The sequence below is a fragment of the Phasianus colchicus genome, chromosome 3 (assembly GCF_987193195.1).
Source record: "Phasianus colchicus chromosome 3, bPhaCol1.hap1.1, whole genome shotgun sequence".
Classification (NCBI taxonomy): Eukaryota; Metazoa; Chordata; class Aves; order Galliformes; family Phasianidae; genus Phasianus; species Phasianus colchicus.
The window spans coordinates 82,196,829-82,213,818 of NC_143438.1; the positions used below are offsets into that span (position 1 = coordinate 82,196,829).

Here is a 16,990-nt window from a genome sequence, read left to right on the forward strand (position 1 = left end):
GAATTTAATTAACAGATAACACAGAACATGGAGTACAGGTGATGTGAGTAATGTAACATTCATTCTTAGTTGCTTTAAATACAATCATTTTTACAATCTTTCCCAGTAAGGTTTGCTAATACCTGCCAGAAGCTTTCTGCATTGAAGGGATAACAGAGATATACAGATGAATTCTTCTGCCGTGGAAGAAGAATTCTTTTCCAAGGAGGACACACATCCCTGATAGCAATTTTTCCTTTTATTACTTCATTCGAAAATCTTTAGGCCTGGAAAACACAAAAAAAGGGCTTTTTAAAAAGAATATAAATGGAAAGTATAGCGGCGTTGCTGTAAAGGTGCTGTAAGCACTGCATCTATTTTTATTTCTGTATTCTTGTGCTTTTAATGCTGCTGAACATTTTCTGGCTTACATAAAACACAGAACAAGGCTAGATTTTTTACTAAGGTCTCTAAGAACTACCAAGAATTAGTGCAGGCTGATGGTCTGTGGTTGTGCCCTGGGCTCACACCACGTGTGCATGGCCGGAATGGGCAGCTGCCTCAAATGGGATCACTAAGTAACACAGAATCACAATGTTGGAAAGGACCTGCAAGATCATCTAGTCCAACTGTCCTATCACCATTGCTACCACAAGCACTAAACCATATCTCATAGTTCCTCATCCAGATGCCTCTTGAACACTGCCAGGGACGGCGTCTCCACCACCTCCCTGGGCAGCCATTCCAGTGCCTGACCACTGAGAGAGAAAAAGTTTTTCCTTATGTCTATCCTAAACCTCCTCTGATACAACTTGTGGCCATTTCCACCATCCATACAAATCTTAAGAGACAGCAACTCCTCAATTCAGTGAGTGTGGCAAGTGCAGCATATGAAATCTGAAGGTTATATGAATTTTAAAGAGAAAAAATAGAGCAACTTCAAAGACAAGAGGTTTGTATGGTACAGAATCACAAAGGAATCACAAAGCTTCTGTTTTCTATTTAAGAAACATCTGACTATTTGAATTCATACAATTGAGCATAAAAGAACAATGGTAAGCATGATGTAAATTGTTTACATGCTTAATGTTGGGGAAACTCAGTATGAGAGGGCTGCTTTGCACTGGAAAATCAATTCCTGTTTCCTAGAATTCCAGATTTCAGTCCTTAAAAATATTTCATATTTCGTTAATAGTATCTCACTACTGCCTGAACAAATATACATTGAATTGTATCACAGTTAGTGCTGTAGTGGGAGAGAGGGATTTTAAGAAATTCTCAGTAGTGACTTGGAAGTGTTATCACTGCATCCATCCTAGACAGGTGCTGGAGGATTCTAGACAAGCTGCATGGAAAAGACATCACTGTCTTGCAGCTGCATTTATTACTCTTTTTATGGGCCAATTCATCCATCGCCCTGCCCAGTGCTGAAAGGATTCTGCGCTCTCCTTTGAACACCACATCTAAAACTTCAGTTGAGGGTAACACTGCAGTGCTACAGAGCTGGGGATCTCACAGTACTTTTCTCCAGGGCAGAAAATCTGTGCTTTTTCTTTCCTTGCTTGCAATCTGTATTTCAAACTCAATGCTTGTCTTAAAGTTAAATGCAAAAACCATTGGCTTCAGTTTGCAGCCTTACAAACTTAATGAAGCTTGAAGGCAGAATTTTCTACACTGAGACACTTGTGTGAACAAACATAAAAGTTTTAAAAGCCTTTTCAAGTGTCACAGTAGGCTTTTATGCCAACTGGTGCTCCATGTCTGGGGACCACAATCTCTGCTTTTAAAGAGTCCTTGGCACCAGGAAAGCAAAGCCTTGAAAAGCACTGTGTCTAGCAAAAGTTGTAAATATTGTCCAAGGAAGACCATAAACCCACAAAAACCATTGTCTGCTCAGAGAGAATTATGAGCCACTTGTGGAAACCTGTGTATAACTGCTCATTGATGAACTGCATAAATCTATGCAAGAGTGTTCTCAGATGGCAGTGCTTTCATGCCTCCTCAGCAAAGCACTGAAATCATGCATTTGGAACAAAAGAAATGGCATCTCCCAGAAGAGGTGAATTTAAAAATGCTCAGTGCTTCCCTAAAACATCAAAATCACAGCTACACACATCTACAATTTGTGTCTTTTTTGCCTCCGTCTCACACAAGAGACGCCATGGCTGACAGCAGTAGCACTGCTGCTGTATATGCTCTAAGTCCTGCCAGTTGAAAAAAGCACAGTGCCATGTCACATTTCTCCTATTCAGCCATTAGACTGTGGGCTCATCACACTGCCAGCTCATGGTTCTGTAGGAAGCAGAATAAAACTGTGCACTGTATTCACTCAGAAAGGAGGTTATTCAGTGCTTAAGAGAACACAGAACCAATGGCACATTAACAAGACTGAAGCAGCAGAATTCATTTCAAAATGCAAAGTATATAATAGAGGAAGTTTACACTGAAAACCCCTTTAAAATGTTACATCACTCTCTCTCTCTCAACAGAGCTGAGAATACAAAGCAAAAGTTCTCATCTCCCTGATGTGCCTGCTGAGAACTCACGCAAGGTACCTACAGATTCTGGACAAAATGCTAGGAGGGAAATGGTAGGAAGCCATGTCTGTCTGGCTCACTGCTACAAACTATTTTCAGTGTGCTACGTAGCACAGAGAGAGCAACCTCCAAGAGAAGGATCTGTGGGCTCCCCAAGGCCCCATATGCTGCTTGCAGAGTTACATGTTGTCACCATGGCACGTGTGCAGCAGAGCATGGGAATGGGACTGGTTTATAAAAAACAGGAGTTGGTCTCATATTCTGAAAATAAAGGAGCAGAATATCTGAGCAAGCTTTGTAAATCCAGGTATTCTTTTCACATCTATTGCTTGAATCAAATGAATATCATGAATTAACTACAGACCATGCATGTGAATAAACTGCTGATGTTTGTTTGGATCTACCATACGCAAAAGAAAATATTTAAGGTTTGTGGGAATTCAGGATTTAAAGGCAAGGCTTCCCCGGAGTACTTTAAGTAAAGATCTATTTGTCTTTCTAAAAATCTGTTTGTTTTTCACAGCTTAAACGACTTGTGTTTATCTAATAGGTGACCACACAGATTAGCAGGAGAGTGAAGATTTTGCCCTAAGAGCTCACACATGCAGCAGTTCCTGCAGCTGCAGATAAGGCTGTCTTTAATCTAGGTCAGTTCACTGATTCTTTTTACACCACTGCTACACAAGCACAGTGAAAAGGCAGAGGTAATAGATGTCACTTAAAGCCAGCACTTCTTGCCAAAAGTAATGCCCATGGAGCTATGAGCTCAGTCTGAATATTCCAGCTGGTTTAAAAAGCACTACAAAGAAACCTACGCGATGCAACCCTGCAGACAGCCCCCTCCCAGCATCCAATATTCTTTCATATGATGTGAAATTTCCTCCTCCTAAGGTATTTTTCTTGTCTAAGGAGACATACAAAGACCCCTTCTAAAAGTTCCATGTGTTCAACTTCTAACTCCTGTAGTGAAAATTTATTTCCATCAGGTATGAACAACCTCACCACATAGTTCCACCTTTATTAAATCCTCGTCAGCACATTCCAGCAGAGATGTTTCCCTCTGCCTAGCAATGTCTGGAGCTAAAACATCCTTAGAAAAAGAAAAATTAAAAAAGGAGTGGGAGGAGGTGGGTGGTACTGTTTGTGAAAGTCAGATCTAAGTACTCACCCATCTGTGTTACATTGGAACTATCCTATTTATTTCAGAGATTCAGAAGCCAACTTCATAGCCTTACTTCTAGCTAACAGACAGCCCTTGCAGCAGACAGATGAAAAATAGCATTACTTGCCTTACAGAAATAAGGTTAAGGTTCCACTGTAACATGTGACATTACTGACTCTGTATGTAGTTATTTTAACTTCCACTACAGCATTTCAACTTCTCTCTAATAACTTCTAACACACAATGCTTGTACTCTTTGGAGATTAAGTAGTCACACACTTGTCTGCTTTTCAAACACACGTAGCTGTTAAAGTGTCTTTTGATAACATTCTTTTCTTTCAAGCTCCAAAAAAGAAGAGTCACCTCTCCATAAGTAATTTCTATGTAGACAGATGAGTTTTCTGCTGCATTGCAAAAAAAAGTTCTACAAAGTCAAATTTCAGGGAGTCATTGCAGTCATTTGCGTGATTGCAAGCATGCATGCACGACAGCTAACTCATATTTTAAAGCAGTCTTTACAAAGGAATAAGGCTGACATACTGAGTAAGTGACCTATCATTACCTGCTCTTGACTCAGCAATGCACACCTGGTTTGGAAGCTTTGAAGATCTCAAATTACATTTTTCTCCTTACCTGCAGGCAGTTATCTCAACATTAGGGAATGTGACCCAGAGAGACAGAGTTCCCTGTACTTTCTGCTATCTCACTGACATGAAGAATGACTATTCAGAAAGGATTGAACCTTGCATCAGCACTGTGAAAGGTCAGTGCCTTAAAGCTAACCAATGCTGCACACTAATAAACTGACACAAAGATTGAAGCAGTGGTACGGGAGCAAAAGTTGAAAAGGTTAGCTTGTATGTTTGGCTTCATTCCTTCCACGGATGAGAAAAGGCACTCCAGATGCATTAAAAAAATATAAATCATCCTGCATAAAAGGTACAACCATTCCATTCACGGTGTGTGCAATGCTTTGTATTGCTAATGACTTGAAATCTTTCATGTCTGGTAGGATTCCCTATTTGCACTGGCTGTCTATCAGAAAATAAATGATCAGTTGCAACTCATAATTACATAGAGCCTCTGGACATTCAATAAAGGCAAGAGAAGGTCCTGCACCGGGAGAAGAATAACCCCATGCACCAGTACAGGTTGGGGGCTCTGCAGAGAAGGATCTGCAGATCCTGGTGGCCACCACATTGACCAGCAGAGTGCCCTTGTGGCTGAGAAAGCAAATGGTGTCCTGGGCTGCGTAGGGATGAACATTGCCAGCAGGTTGAGGAAGGTCATCCTCCCCATCTATTTCACCCGCGTGAGGCCTCACATGAAGCGTGCTGTGTCCAGTTTTGGGCTGTCCAGGACAAGACAGACCTGGAGCTCCTGGAATGCATCCAGCAAAGGGCTTGTAGGATTATGAAGAGACTGGAGCATCTCTCATATGAGGACAGGCTGAAGGGGCTGGGCCTGCTCACCCTGGAGAAGAGAAAGTTCAGAGAGGATCTGATCAATGAGTACCCGAAGGGAGTTGTCAGGAGGATGGAGACTCAGCAGTGCCCAGTGACAAGGGAACAGGGACACAAACACAGCCACAGACAGCTCCAATTGAGCATGAGAAGGAACTTTTCTCTGAAGGTGACTGAGCCCAGGGAAGTGGTGGGGTCTCCTTTCCTGGAGATATTATTCAAAAACCACCTGGATGTGCTCCTGGGTAACGTACTCTAGGGTACCCTGCTTGAGCAAAGAGGTTGGACTAGATGATCTGCATAGATGCCTTCCAACCTCAACTGTTCTGTGAGCTCTGCAGGATTTTCCTATACATATTTAAAGAATTTTAAGAGTGGGGATAAAATGTTTCCAAACTTTTAAGTTTTACAGTTTTTCAGCCAAATAAACACAGTTTAATTACTATTGAAGTACTTCAAAATTTGTTAAGTAGTTAACCAATAGGTATCCCACAGGCTCATAAATGTATCTTCTGTGAGTTTATAAACACCAGTTTCTAACAGATGGTGACAGATAGGAGAAGAGCAATTAGTGAAGAGATCCTGTGGGCTGAAGACACCACTCAGTATTTCACCCTCAGTTGGCCTTTGGTCCACTCATTCTCTGACAGCAGGCACACGAGGAGCAGGGGGAGCTGAATTGTTTCTCTACTCAAGATGTACTTACTGTCCCAGAGTAGCTCTATGCCTCTGGTAAAATAATCAGTGAAACTGCTAATGATATTTAAATTATCTCACTTTGGCCAATTCTAAACGGTGAACTTGCTCTGTCTGGAGGCAAAATAAACTCTTCTGTATTGGCTTAGTCCTCATGCAGGCTATTACCTGAGTTAATAAGCATTTCTACAATTACAGCTTATTTTCTTAGAGAACTGGTAATAAGCCACAGTAACAGAAGCTGCATTTAATAAAAAAGAGTAAGAAAAGGTGCCTTTTTAATACTGCTAAGCCAATAGATATAAACCTCCTTCTGCAAGTACAAAGCTTAAGATAAATCTTTCATGGTCCTCAACTGCAGCTCAAGTTTTTTCTACATAAAACCTGTGTTTGTTTTGATTTTAAAAAGTATCCATAGATCACACTATCTAATCCAATGCTGATATGCATTTAGATAGTTTTAATGAGATTAGGAGTAGTTTATTAAAATTTAAAATAAACTGGTTAAAATCTCAGCTTCTCTAAAAACAATTTAAGCAAAACTTAACTAAGGTACTTAAATGTACCATCAGATTGGATAGCAGGAAGAATTTCCTCTCAAAAAGTGTGGTAATGGATTGGAAAATGCTGCCCAGGGAAGCAATGGATTCATCATCCCTGGTGGCATTTAAGAAAAGGGCTGATGCAGTACTTCAGGACGTGGTTTAGTGGGCAATATTGGTGGCAGGTGAACAGTTGGAGTAGGTATTTTCCAGACTTACTGATTCTATGATTCTAGATACCACTGATACCAGATTTGACCTGGGTTATATCACTTCTGTTTATGAGATGATTTAAGTTAACTCAATGCAATGTTCATTTAAGTTTCATCTAAGCAAGACTATGCTTTCTACAAATGAAAGGGTATTCTTTAAAAAAATATATATTGTTAAAAACCATAGGACTAGAGAAACAGCTCTGTATGGTTGGCTTTGTCCAAAGAATTACGTTATTCTTCAAATAAACAGAGAAGTGAGTAAAGGAACAGTGAAACGCTTTCCAGACTTGCTGTCACCACAAGAAGTGAAAAAAGCAAATATATCTAGACATTTATAAAAGAGCAATTAAAAAAATTCTAATTCCATTTTCATCTGGGCAAGTAGTTCAACTGTATCACATAAAACCATTCTCGTATTTCTTGTCAAATTCCCATCAACTTAGTTCCTATTTCTTCACATATGAGATCAACAGATTTTAGGGGGAAAAGGAAAGTAGCTTTAAAGCTTTCTTTCTGAGAGTCTCTTCAGACAGCTGAAGTTTAAAACTTAGTTACCCATTTATTAGCTCTCTTACCTTCAGATTTTAGCTAGGACATAAGCTGCCCCAAGGTAAAGTTAACAGAATCGGTAGCATCAGCATATTTTATACATGCTAGAGAAGAGCCAGTAATTAATTCTAATAGGCTAATCCATCTAAATATGGATTTGTCAGATTTTTAAGATGATTAAGTCACTGACCGTTCTCAGTTAGTATCCAGTTGCTGCCTGTGGCTAAAACCTAAAGTAGAGGGGATCAACTTTCTCCTCTTAGAGGTATCTCACTGTGTGCTGACTTCTGGGGCTTTTGGCTTGTTCAGATCCAGCTCTGGTAGCCTGAAATATGAGACTCAGCTACCTTCAGGTTTTTGCTAATCAACACAAAACCATGGGATATTTTTATGCCCTTACTATAAAAAAATAAAGTTAGCAGTGATAGTTCTTCAATTTATCAGAGGTTAACGCTTTACTGTTAGTTACTGGAATTCCTACTGAGAACCAAAAAAGCCACAGAAAATGAACTTCCACAGGGATTTCTCAAAGCATACATTAGAACAGGACTGAGCAGTATTGGCAAGAAAGCTTTTCCCTCGTCTCTCCAGTTTCTCTTTTAAGGAAAAACTAAGACAGGCTCAAGGCTTTCACACAAGTTTGTGTTGGCCATCTCCACCCAGATCATCTACACACGCCAACCCTGCTTGTTAGATGAACGTTCAAGCTGGACAGGCAGTACTTATTTCTGTTAAAGAAACAGCCCACCAACGGGTGTTTCTAGGTAAGAACAAAGCTCTTTATACCTCACATGAGGTATAACATGCACAAATCAACTCCAGCCCCTCAAAGCTGCAGACACTGCAGGTTGAAGAACTAAGGAAATGGCTAGAGGGATATATTTTAGTGCAGAATTTTAAATGTAATATCAAGCTTAAGAAGGGTCTTACAAAAGTAAAAAAAGGCTCAAGACCTTCACATCTTCAGAGGAAATCTTTACTGCGCTTTCTGCAGACAGTTGAAGTAGAGGACCTCATAATTTTACATTTACTATATGTTGTATTTCATGGAGAACAAAAAGCATTTTATAGACGTAGCATTAACTGCAAGTTTTGTTTATGACAGCACATGACTGGAAATAATTCACATATTATTTGTGTATCTAATATAATGCAAGGCATCCTTTGGTGCTGGCTTCCTTATCTGAGGACATTAAGAGATAAATGATAAAGTAAATAATAAGTAAACATTAAAGTAAATAAACCATAAAGTGAAACTTCAGCACTTTACATTAATAAAAATGCTGTTTAAAACATCATTTCAGCCACTTACCAAGGACATCTCTGGCTTCTACTTCAGTTCTTAGCACCAAATTATTTCTTTAATATAGTGACTAACAATAGGAAGTTACACCAGAAACTGTAGTACTAGGAAAGGCAACTGTTATTGCTTTTAAGACAGCAAACAGAAGGGACAGCAGTGGCTGAAGAGATCTCTTATCATGAAAAGTTTTTTGTTTACCAATGCCTTCAAATTTATTCTCTAGGAACATCAGCAGCAGACTTTAGGTTGCTTAAGGCTGGCATGACTGGCTGTAAGGAGCACAGAGCCAGGGAGAAACTGTAAATAGAAGTTATGACCACCATTACCCTTGACATAGAATGTGTAAGAGGATTATCACATACATCTCCCATTCCTAGGTGTCCCAAAACACCTGTGTTTCATCATACACAAATACTTCTTCCCAGAACATTGCATTTTCTTCTTTCAAAGCTGTGGGATGCTGCTGATGGATCACCTGTATGCCATGCCACACAGATCCACATATGGCTGATATTCAAGTACTGGCACTCTGACCAGCTCTCACTGCTCTGCTGAAACAGTTTTATGGCTTCAGAGTATAAAGCCCTTACCTAGCAGTAGGCTGTGCAGAAGGGAGCCAGAAATCAGGGAGGTTATTCAAAAATAAACACTCAAAAGGTGTTTGGTTTTCTTAAATCAAGTTTCAGAGTTTACAATACCTTAAGTTTTAAAAATGTCAAAAGCCTTCAAGGACTTCTTTTCCAGAAAGACAAGTGAGAGGCTGTCTGGCCTAGGGAGGTCCATGGAGAGTTCCCATTAAGTCTGGCAGTGGAACAAGCACTCAGTATGCACACCACCACTAACCTGAGAGCTCTCCTGGAAATCAGAACCGCTCTGCTTTCTTAAGGGAAACTCATAGGAATGTATCCATCTAACTGGAACAAGACAGATTTCTTCTATATATTTGGGAACATTCTTGTCCAAATTACTTCAAAATACTTCTTCAAAAGCACATTTCCTGCCTTTAGAAGTTCACTGTCTACAAATACACCTATTCCCAGTCAGCTAAAAAACTTTTAGATGGCATACAACAGGAAAATTCACACATAAATCTGATGTATTCCTGCCTTTAGAAGAGAGGTAGGAAACAGTACTGTTTGTTTAGTCACAGAAGATTGGTGAATTTTGTGATGATTTCTGTTTAAACCTCATTAAAAACATCCAATGTGAAACCTCAAGCACCCTTGAAATAATGGCTTCATTCATGGTAGGAAGCAGCAAAAAAAATCAAAGTTGGCCAAAAGAACTGGTTTCTGATCTTCGTCCCCTTTACATCTGTTTGGAAAGACTCAATTTTACCTCCCTGCCTATACAAGGTTTTTCACCATGTTTACTTCAGATGTCTGCACCAAGGATGTAAGAGAGCAGCTCTGTACAATTCAGGAAACCATTTGGTTCAGGTTAGAATCATAGCATAGAATCAGAGATGCTAGGTTAGGTATAAAAGGAAAGAATATTCCAAGAAAGTCTCTCTCACTGGAAATGTAGGACATTTAATTCTCTGCTCTCATGGAGTGAGATCCATAATGACATCCCATTATGCACTGTGCTGTGATGGAAGGGGGGTGATGGGAAGGCTATCCACCCTGTATGACACACACTTTTTGCTAAGTATCCACACTAGATGCACGCTTTCCTCAAAAACCATTTCCTTACCTTAGTGCTCAACCTGGATACTGTCTATTTGTCTACAGTGTCAGTGTCCAATTACCAGAAAAAACAACCTTTCAAAACAATCTGTACCAAAACATTTTTATAAAAACACAGGTAGGAAGTCCAAGGAAACCATTAGCAGCACTGATGTTCTCTTCACACTCAGAATGAAAATCATTTATGTGTTATTTCAGATTAAGGAGATAAAGGCCTGTTAGCATACTCTGAGTTGATATAAATTTCCTATCTGCTTTATGACCATTTTATACTTAGTAAGGCACATTTTTTGGGAATCAGTTTTAATGTAAAATTGTAAACATTAGTTTTATTGTCATAATCATGCTTTCCTTTATTCTATATCCTCAAACATTTTAACTATGGTTTTCACATAATGCTTTCCACTAAAGGATTCAACTATTTTTAAAGGGCTAACATGATTTAAGTCCTTTCCTACTAGAGCAAAAATAAAATAAGTGACACAGAGTGTGTGTCTCTCAATCCTTTTCCTTGTTTTTAATCTCTCACTCTCCTTTGAGAAACAGAAAAGTCACCCATCAGAACTTCACAAAGGATAGGAAAAGAAAAAATCAAATAGAAAAAAAAAAATAAAAAAATTCACCCAAGGTGGGAAAACTTATGAAAACCATCTGGAAAAAAAGAAAAAATTAACAGTTTTCCTGAATTCTTATTCTGGTTTATTTGAGGTACTACAGTTACCAACTGGAAACTATCCACGTGTTCTGCAGAAGCTCACAGATCAAACACATAGAAGTGTGCTGCTCTTCATCCTCCAGTACTCTCTGACACACTTTTGCTCCAGAGCTCAGTTCTATTCCCCTTCTAGGTCCACCTATTCCCTGGCTCTTCTCAACAAGTATGTCCACTTAAAACACTCACTCATCCCATTGAAGGAACAATATGAATTTCTCAGTTGAAAGCCTCCCAGCTGTGGCAAATGAAGGACTGCTAAGTGAGCAGCACTTCCCACCCTCTGCAACTGGCACAGAGTATGAAGCCTGTACACAGATAGCATTTCCCCCAAAAACTGATCAGGATGAGACTGCAGAGCAAAGAAATGCTAACAGGAAATTATTAGGAGACAGCTTGACAGCAATTACTAAATTATATGACATCAAGTTTCCTTGCACTCTGCCACACACAGTTACAACATGACTTAACATTCACCAGATGTTTAAACTTGTTTTACCAAAAAAGATGTTAAATTCTACATACTGAAAATAAGCAGAAGTGCACGAGTCAGTGCTGACCATCTGAAAGACTCCAGGTCAGACTCTAGCCCACCTGCTTCATTCCCACAGATCTTTGCCTTTAACATCCAAAGGAAGCTCAGGACTAGGACTCTCAAAATGACCACAAGAAAAAAAACCAAAACACTGGTACTAATCTGAGATCCCCAGATGTGACTATTTTCACTAGCAGGTTGGCTCAGTGCTGCACGTGGTAGTATAAAACAAACCACAAATACTCACTGAAATGCAATGCAGCTATGGTGGAACTGATTTTATGTCCTGAAAATAAATTAATTGTCAAAATAAACATGTGGAATAGTCCTGCCAAAGATATATTCTCCCAGTTCCAGTTTAACAGAACTCTTTCCCTTCCTCTAGAGAAAATCTGAAGATTCTTTTACACTTTTTTTTTAAATGAATTGTTCAGTCCCACAGTCACGTTGTGTTTCTTTCAACTCTGACTAACAGCAGCATAAGTGAGTAAGCGTTTATTCAACTACTTTTGATGAAGAACTGAAAGTATGACTTTACATCAAGTCTTACTGATGAAAAAAAGGCCAGAAAATAAGAAAACGTGCAACCACTCCCTTCAAATATGACCATTCTTTGCTTAATGATCTGTCAAAAAATATGGCATGAAGAAAACAAATAATCCCTTTTTTTCTTATTCATATTGTAAGAGCCAACAGCCAATATAGTACAGATTAAAGTCCAAGTGCTCATTTTAAAAGTCAGATATACTTACGGAGTCCAAACCCTTGGAAAGGCAGCAATTTCTTCTGGTGTGTATTCATCTAACCTCCTGGGGACTATGTGTGGCTGAGGAATCTCTTGTAGAAGGTTCTTCTCTATATCTTCTGGGATAACCTGAGGGTGAGAGCAGTCAAACCTTAGAAAGAAGGTACTTAGAAAACAGCTTCTCCCTTCTCCCCAAAACCAGACCAAAAACTGTCAACACTGCTGCATTCTTCAAGACAATCACATGCATATTTTAGATATTGCAATTTTGTGAAATAAAGAGCATCAACACGTAAAGTATATTTAGCTACATATTTAAGAAGTAGCTTGATTTTTCTTCATTTATCTTATGTCTGAAACTCTGCTAGTGCTCTTCACCTCTAAAGCAAAACGAAAGACAACGTAACAGTGTGACCACTCACATCTTCAGGGAACAGGTGCAACCTCTGCATCAAAGTTCTTCTCAGAAGGTTTTTTGGAAGCATCCTATAAATAGTCAGTTTGACAATCTGAGGAAAGAAAACAATATAATGACAAATCACATCACTACAAATAACGTGAAAAAGGTAAGGTGTGTTTCCCTATTTCCTGGATCTTTTTTTGGTCAACTTCTTCCATACTGAAGAACTCTGCCATCACATTTTCAAAATGTTCCAAGTTTACTGTTTTGGAAGAAGGAACACTTACACCTCAGTCATATAAACACTCCAACAGTCATAAAATAAAAGTTTCTGCTTAGAAACTAGAGCTGTATTTTGCACTGGGGATGACTGCATATGATCATGTGACATTAAAAGAACTGAAAAACAAACTGAGAATCATCTATTAATTCCATAATATTAGTTTTACATATAGATAGATCACTGAAATGAATTAGGCTGAAACAAATTTTACAAGTGGTCTCAGCATTTAAACACTGTAATTTGCTGTATTCAATGTTTCAATACAATCAATGCATCGTATCTTAAGCAAGGCTGACCTGGTAAGACACTGCTTCGTAACACTGTATGTATTTATAATACAGTACAAGGGGAAATGGTCTCTAACTAAGGGAAGGTTTAGGTTACATACTAGGAGGAAGTTTTTCACTCAGAGGGTGGTGACACACTGGAACAGGTTGCCCAAGGAGGCTGTGGATGCCCCATCCCTGGAGGCATTCAAGGCCAGGCTGGATGTGGCTCTGGGCAGCCTGGTCTGGTGGCTGGTGACCCTTCACATAGCAGGGGGGTTGAAACTAGATGGTCATTGTGGTCCTTTTCCACCCAGGCCATTCTGTGATTCTATGATAATTTATTCCCTTGCTATTAGTTCCAGATGAACAAACCCACTGTAGAGCATCAGGAATGAACAGAATTTGTACACCCACAATAGATGATGCTTGCAGAAAAGAAACATAACACGATTTCTCTTGGACTCTAATGCAGATGTCTGCAATTTAAATATGAAACATACTGTTATGGACTTCAGCCATGAGAACATTTGTGTATGTAAAACAAGGCACGCAACCATAGGAAACCAAAGAGGATAAAGAAGGACAGCAAGTCGTTTAGAAGTAGACCAGCACACCCTTTTTTTAAGCATAAGTAAACACACTCTGACTGTGCTCCAAGCCACTCAGATTTGAGCCCTTTCACCAGAGTAATTTTTATTTTGTACACTTACTTCACAAACAGGAAAATATCACATAGAAAGCTCAGAACTGTAGAATATCCTGAGTTGGAAGTGACCCGTAAGGATCATCATGTCCAACTCAATCAAGTAAATCAAGGTCAAAACAGATCCAATCTAAAACAATGAATGGAGAAGCTCCATACACCCCAACTAGGGACCCTTTCCTTTACACAAAATACTTGAAATTGTGCTAGAAGCAGTGTTAATTCCTTAGCTAAAATACAGCTCTGTGTATCTGTAAGTCACTGATCACACATTTGACCCTGTGCATGTACAGCTTATTAATGATTTCACTCCAATAAAAAAGAAAGACTTTAAAATACTTTAATGAACAGTTTTTAACTTCTTCAAGCAACCAAGGTTTGTGCCAGATCTTTCATCATCCTCTGCAGCCTGGAACAGACATCTGTTGGAACAAGTCAATGACCTGGATGAACTGCTGCTCTATTCTGGTTGTAGACACTCCTGCCTGATGAATCTGATTCCATTTTCTTGGCTCTGGGCAGCCTGGTCTAGTGGTTGGTGACCCTGGACATAGCAGGGGGTTAAAACTAGATGATCATTATGGTCCTTTTCAACCCAAGCCATTCTATGATTCTACGATTCTTTATAATGTTGCTTAAAAAAGAAAAAAACAACTCAGTTTTAAAAAGTTGCCTATTAAAAAGTCATTCTGGAAAAGAATGACTGGTTTATATTTTCAAGTTAAACAACAAAGAAGTATTTTAAACCCCATGTACAGTCACTGCAGAATGTCAGGGGACAACTAACTAACAAGATAACAGGATTTGGAGAATGAAGCCTGGATAATGAGATGTTCAGGAACAGTTTCAGTAGTTAAGCATGCTAAGTACAGTAAGCAAAACCACAGATATGCTTTGGTACATCCTCCATGCTTTTCAATAACTCCTTTGATCATGTCCTCTCACCTATGCAAGATCTACATGAACAGAAAAATCACTTTCATGTGAAGCAGAAACCATCTTTTCACTGCTAGGCAGATGGTACCAGTTTGCCCAATACAGAGCAGGAAACTTCATGGCACAGTCCCTCCCGTTTCAGAGCTTACATTCAGTGGAACCTAATTCTCAGAGGACACGAAGTTCCTTAACTACACATTTCAAAGAGCTCATATTTTTAATTACATCTTTTTATGGCAGACCCTTTAATACCTGAGCCACTTGAAAACACTGCCACCTGTACATCAGAACAATGCAAAGAAAAGAAGGACAATAACCTTGGATTTGGGCATCCACAGTGCCCAGCAACTCACGGTAGGTGCCAAAGAGCAAAGCCTTGGCTTCAGGCACTGCTTTATGCCCACTAGCCAATGTACCTAACTTGCAGCACTACAAAATTTATCATAGAATCATAGAATCTCCAAGATTGGAAAAGACCTACAAGACCGTCCAGTCCAACCATCCACCTATCACCAATGGTTCTCACTAAACCATGTCCCTTAACACAACGTCCAAACGTTCCTTGAACACCTCCAGGATCAGTGACTCCACCACCTCCCTGGGCAGCCCATTCCAGTGCCTGACCACTCTTTCAGAGAAGTAATATTTCCTAATGTCCAGCCTAAATCTGCCCTGGCACAGCTTGAAGCCATTCCCTCTAGTTCTGTCACTAATTACACGAGAGAAAAGGCCGATCCTCAGCACACCACAACCTCCCTTCAGGCAGTTATAGAGAGCAATAAGGTCTCCCCTGAGCCTCCTCTTCTCCAGACTGAACAATCCCAGCTCCCTCAGCCGCTCCTCATAAGGCCTGTGCTCCAGATCCCGCACGAGCTTTACTGCCCTTCTTTGAACACGTTCCAGGGCCTCAATGTCCTTCCTGCAGTGAGGGTTCCTTGCTGGAACAGGCAAGTTTATACATCGCACACACAGTTTCCAATGTAAAGGTCTACTATAGAAGGAAAACAACCTTGGGTAAGCTCTTTTACTCTCAGTCCCCTCCCTAACAAAGTATGAGCATGGACAAGCCAAAGAACATATCTACCTGGAACACTGTATGAGGATCCAACATAGATTCACAGAATCACAGAACCACCAAGGTTGGAAAAGACCTACAAGATCATCCAGTCTAACCTATCACCAATAATTCTCACTAAACCATGTCCCTCAACACAATGTCTAAATGTTCCTTGAACACCTCCAGGGTCAGTGACTCCACCACCTCCCTGGGCAGTCCATTCCAGTGCCTGACCACTCTTTTGGAAAAGCAGTATTTCCTAACATCTGGGAATCCAACATTTCCATTTCTGTTGCAGGCCTGAGCTCCCATGCAAATTGCAGATTATACTAGGTTGAGATCAACTTCTTTTTCTGACTTTTTCCCAGATAAAACATGCTGTAAGGGAGGAAATCAACAGAGCAATACTACTCCTGAGGAGTACAAAATAATCGGACCAAGAATAAAATCTGCTCAAAGAGGTGAAGTACAATAAACACCAGGAAACAGCTCTAGGGCTTGGGAAGGACACAGCCACTACATAGAAGGATACAAAGTGGTTAATTACAAGGCATACTGAAAACACCACTTGAACCATTTCAGGTATCAAGCTGAAGTAGCAGAAGCAGCATATCTGCCAAATACCAGCTGTCTTCTGTACACAACAGTGATCTTTTTCAGTAAATGCATGATAGAAAGGTGAAGTTCTTTTACCTCTACTGAGTTACATGAGAAGTATGACAAAAGTGATTGTACAGTGCCACAGGAATAATTCAGACATTGGGGAATTGAACATCTACTGCTACTCAGCACCTAAGAACTTGGAAGTTTTATTTGTTCTTTAACATCAATAACTTCCATATTCATGTAAGAGAGGGATTAAGATTTTTTTTTTAAAGTATTCATATTTAAAGCAAAAGACCAACACAACTGTACGGCTTATTTAGAGCACTAAGAGGGTTTTTGTTTGCTTCTTTTTGATTTGCAGATACCAAGTTCTGTAACAATAAACTCCTCTCCACGCAACACTAACTTCTAAGTGCCTACTAAGCCAGGCTTTGAAGTTACACTCTCCTTAATGACAAATAAATAAACCTCATAGCCATAGAAGAAAACCCAATTGTATCCAGTGTTCCAGTAACAAACTTTTGCCGTGTACATAGCATTGTATCAGTGATCCCTTACTTCCCTGGATGAAAAGAAAACAGGCTTTCAAATATCAACAGCAAGATTTAAA

The 16,990-nt window shown here is 39.6% G+C and overlaps 1 protein-coding gene across 1 annotated transcript in view; it reads right to left on the reverse strand.

The window, feature by feature from the left end:
* MRPL13 (mitochondrial ribosomal protein L13) overlaps nucleotides 1-16,990 on the reverse strand; it is a 26,076-nt gene continuing 9,086 nt past the window's right edge. Inside the window, exons 5-7 of the mRNA XM_031591176.2 lie at nucleotides 12,549-12,635; nucleotides 12,134-12,255; nucleotides 1-266 (exon numbers count right to left, since the gene is read on the reverse strand). Of these exons, the coding sequence (XP_031447036.1) occupies nucleotides 242-266; nucleotides 12,134-12,255; nucleotides 12,549-12,635 (234 nt within the window). The 3' untranslated portion in view covers nucleotides 1-241. The remainder of the gene's footprint in view (nucleotides 267-12,133; nucleotides 12,256-12,548; nucleotides 12,636-16,990) is intronic.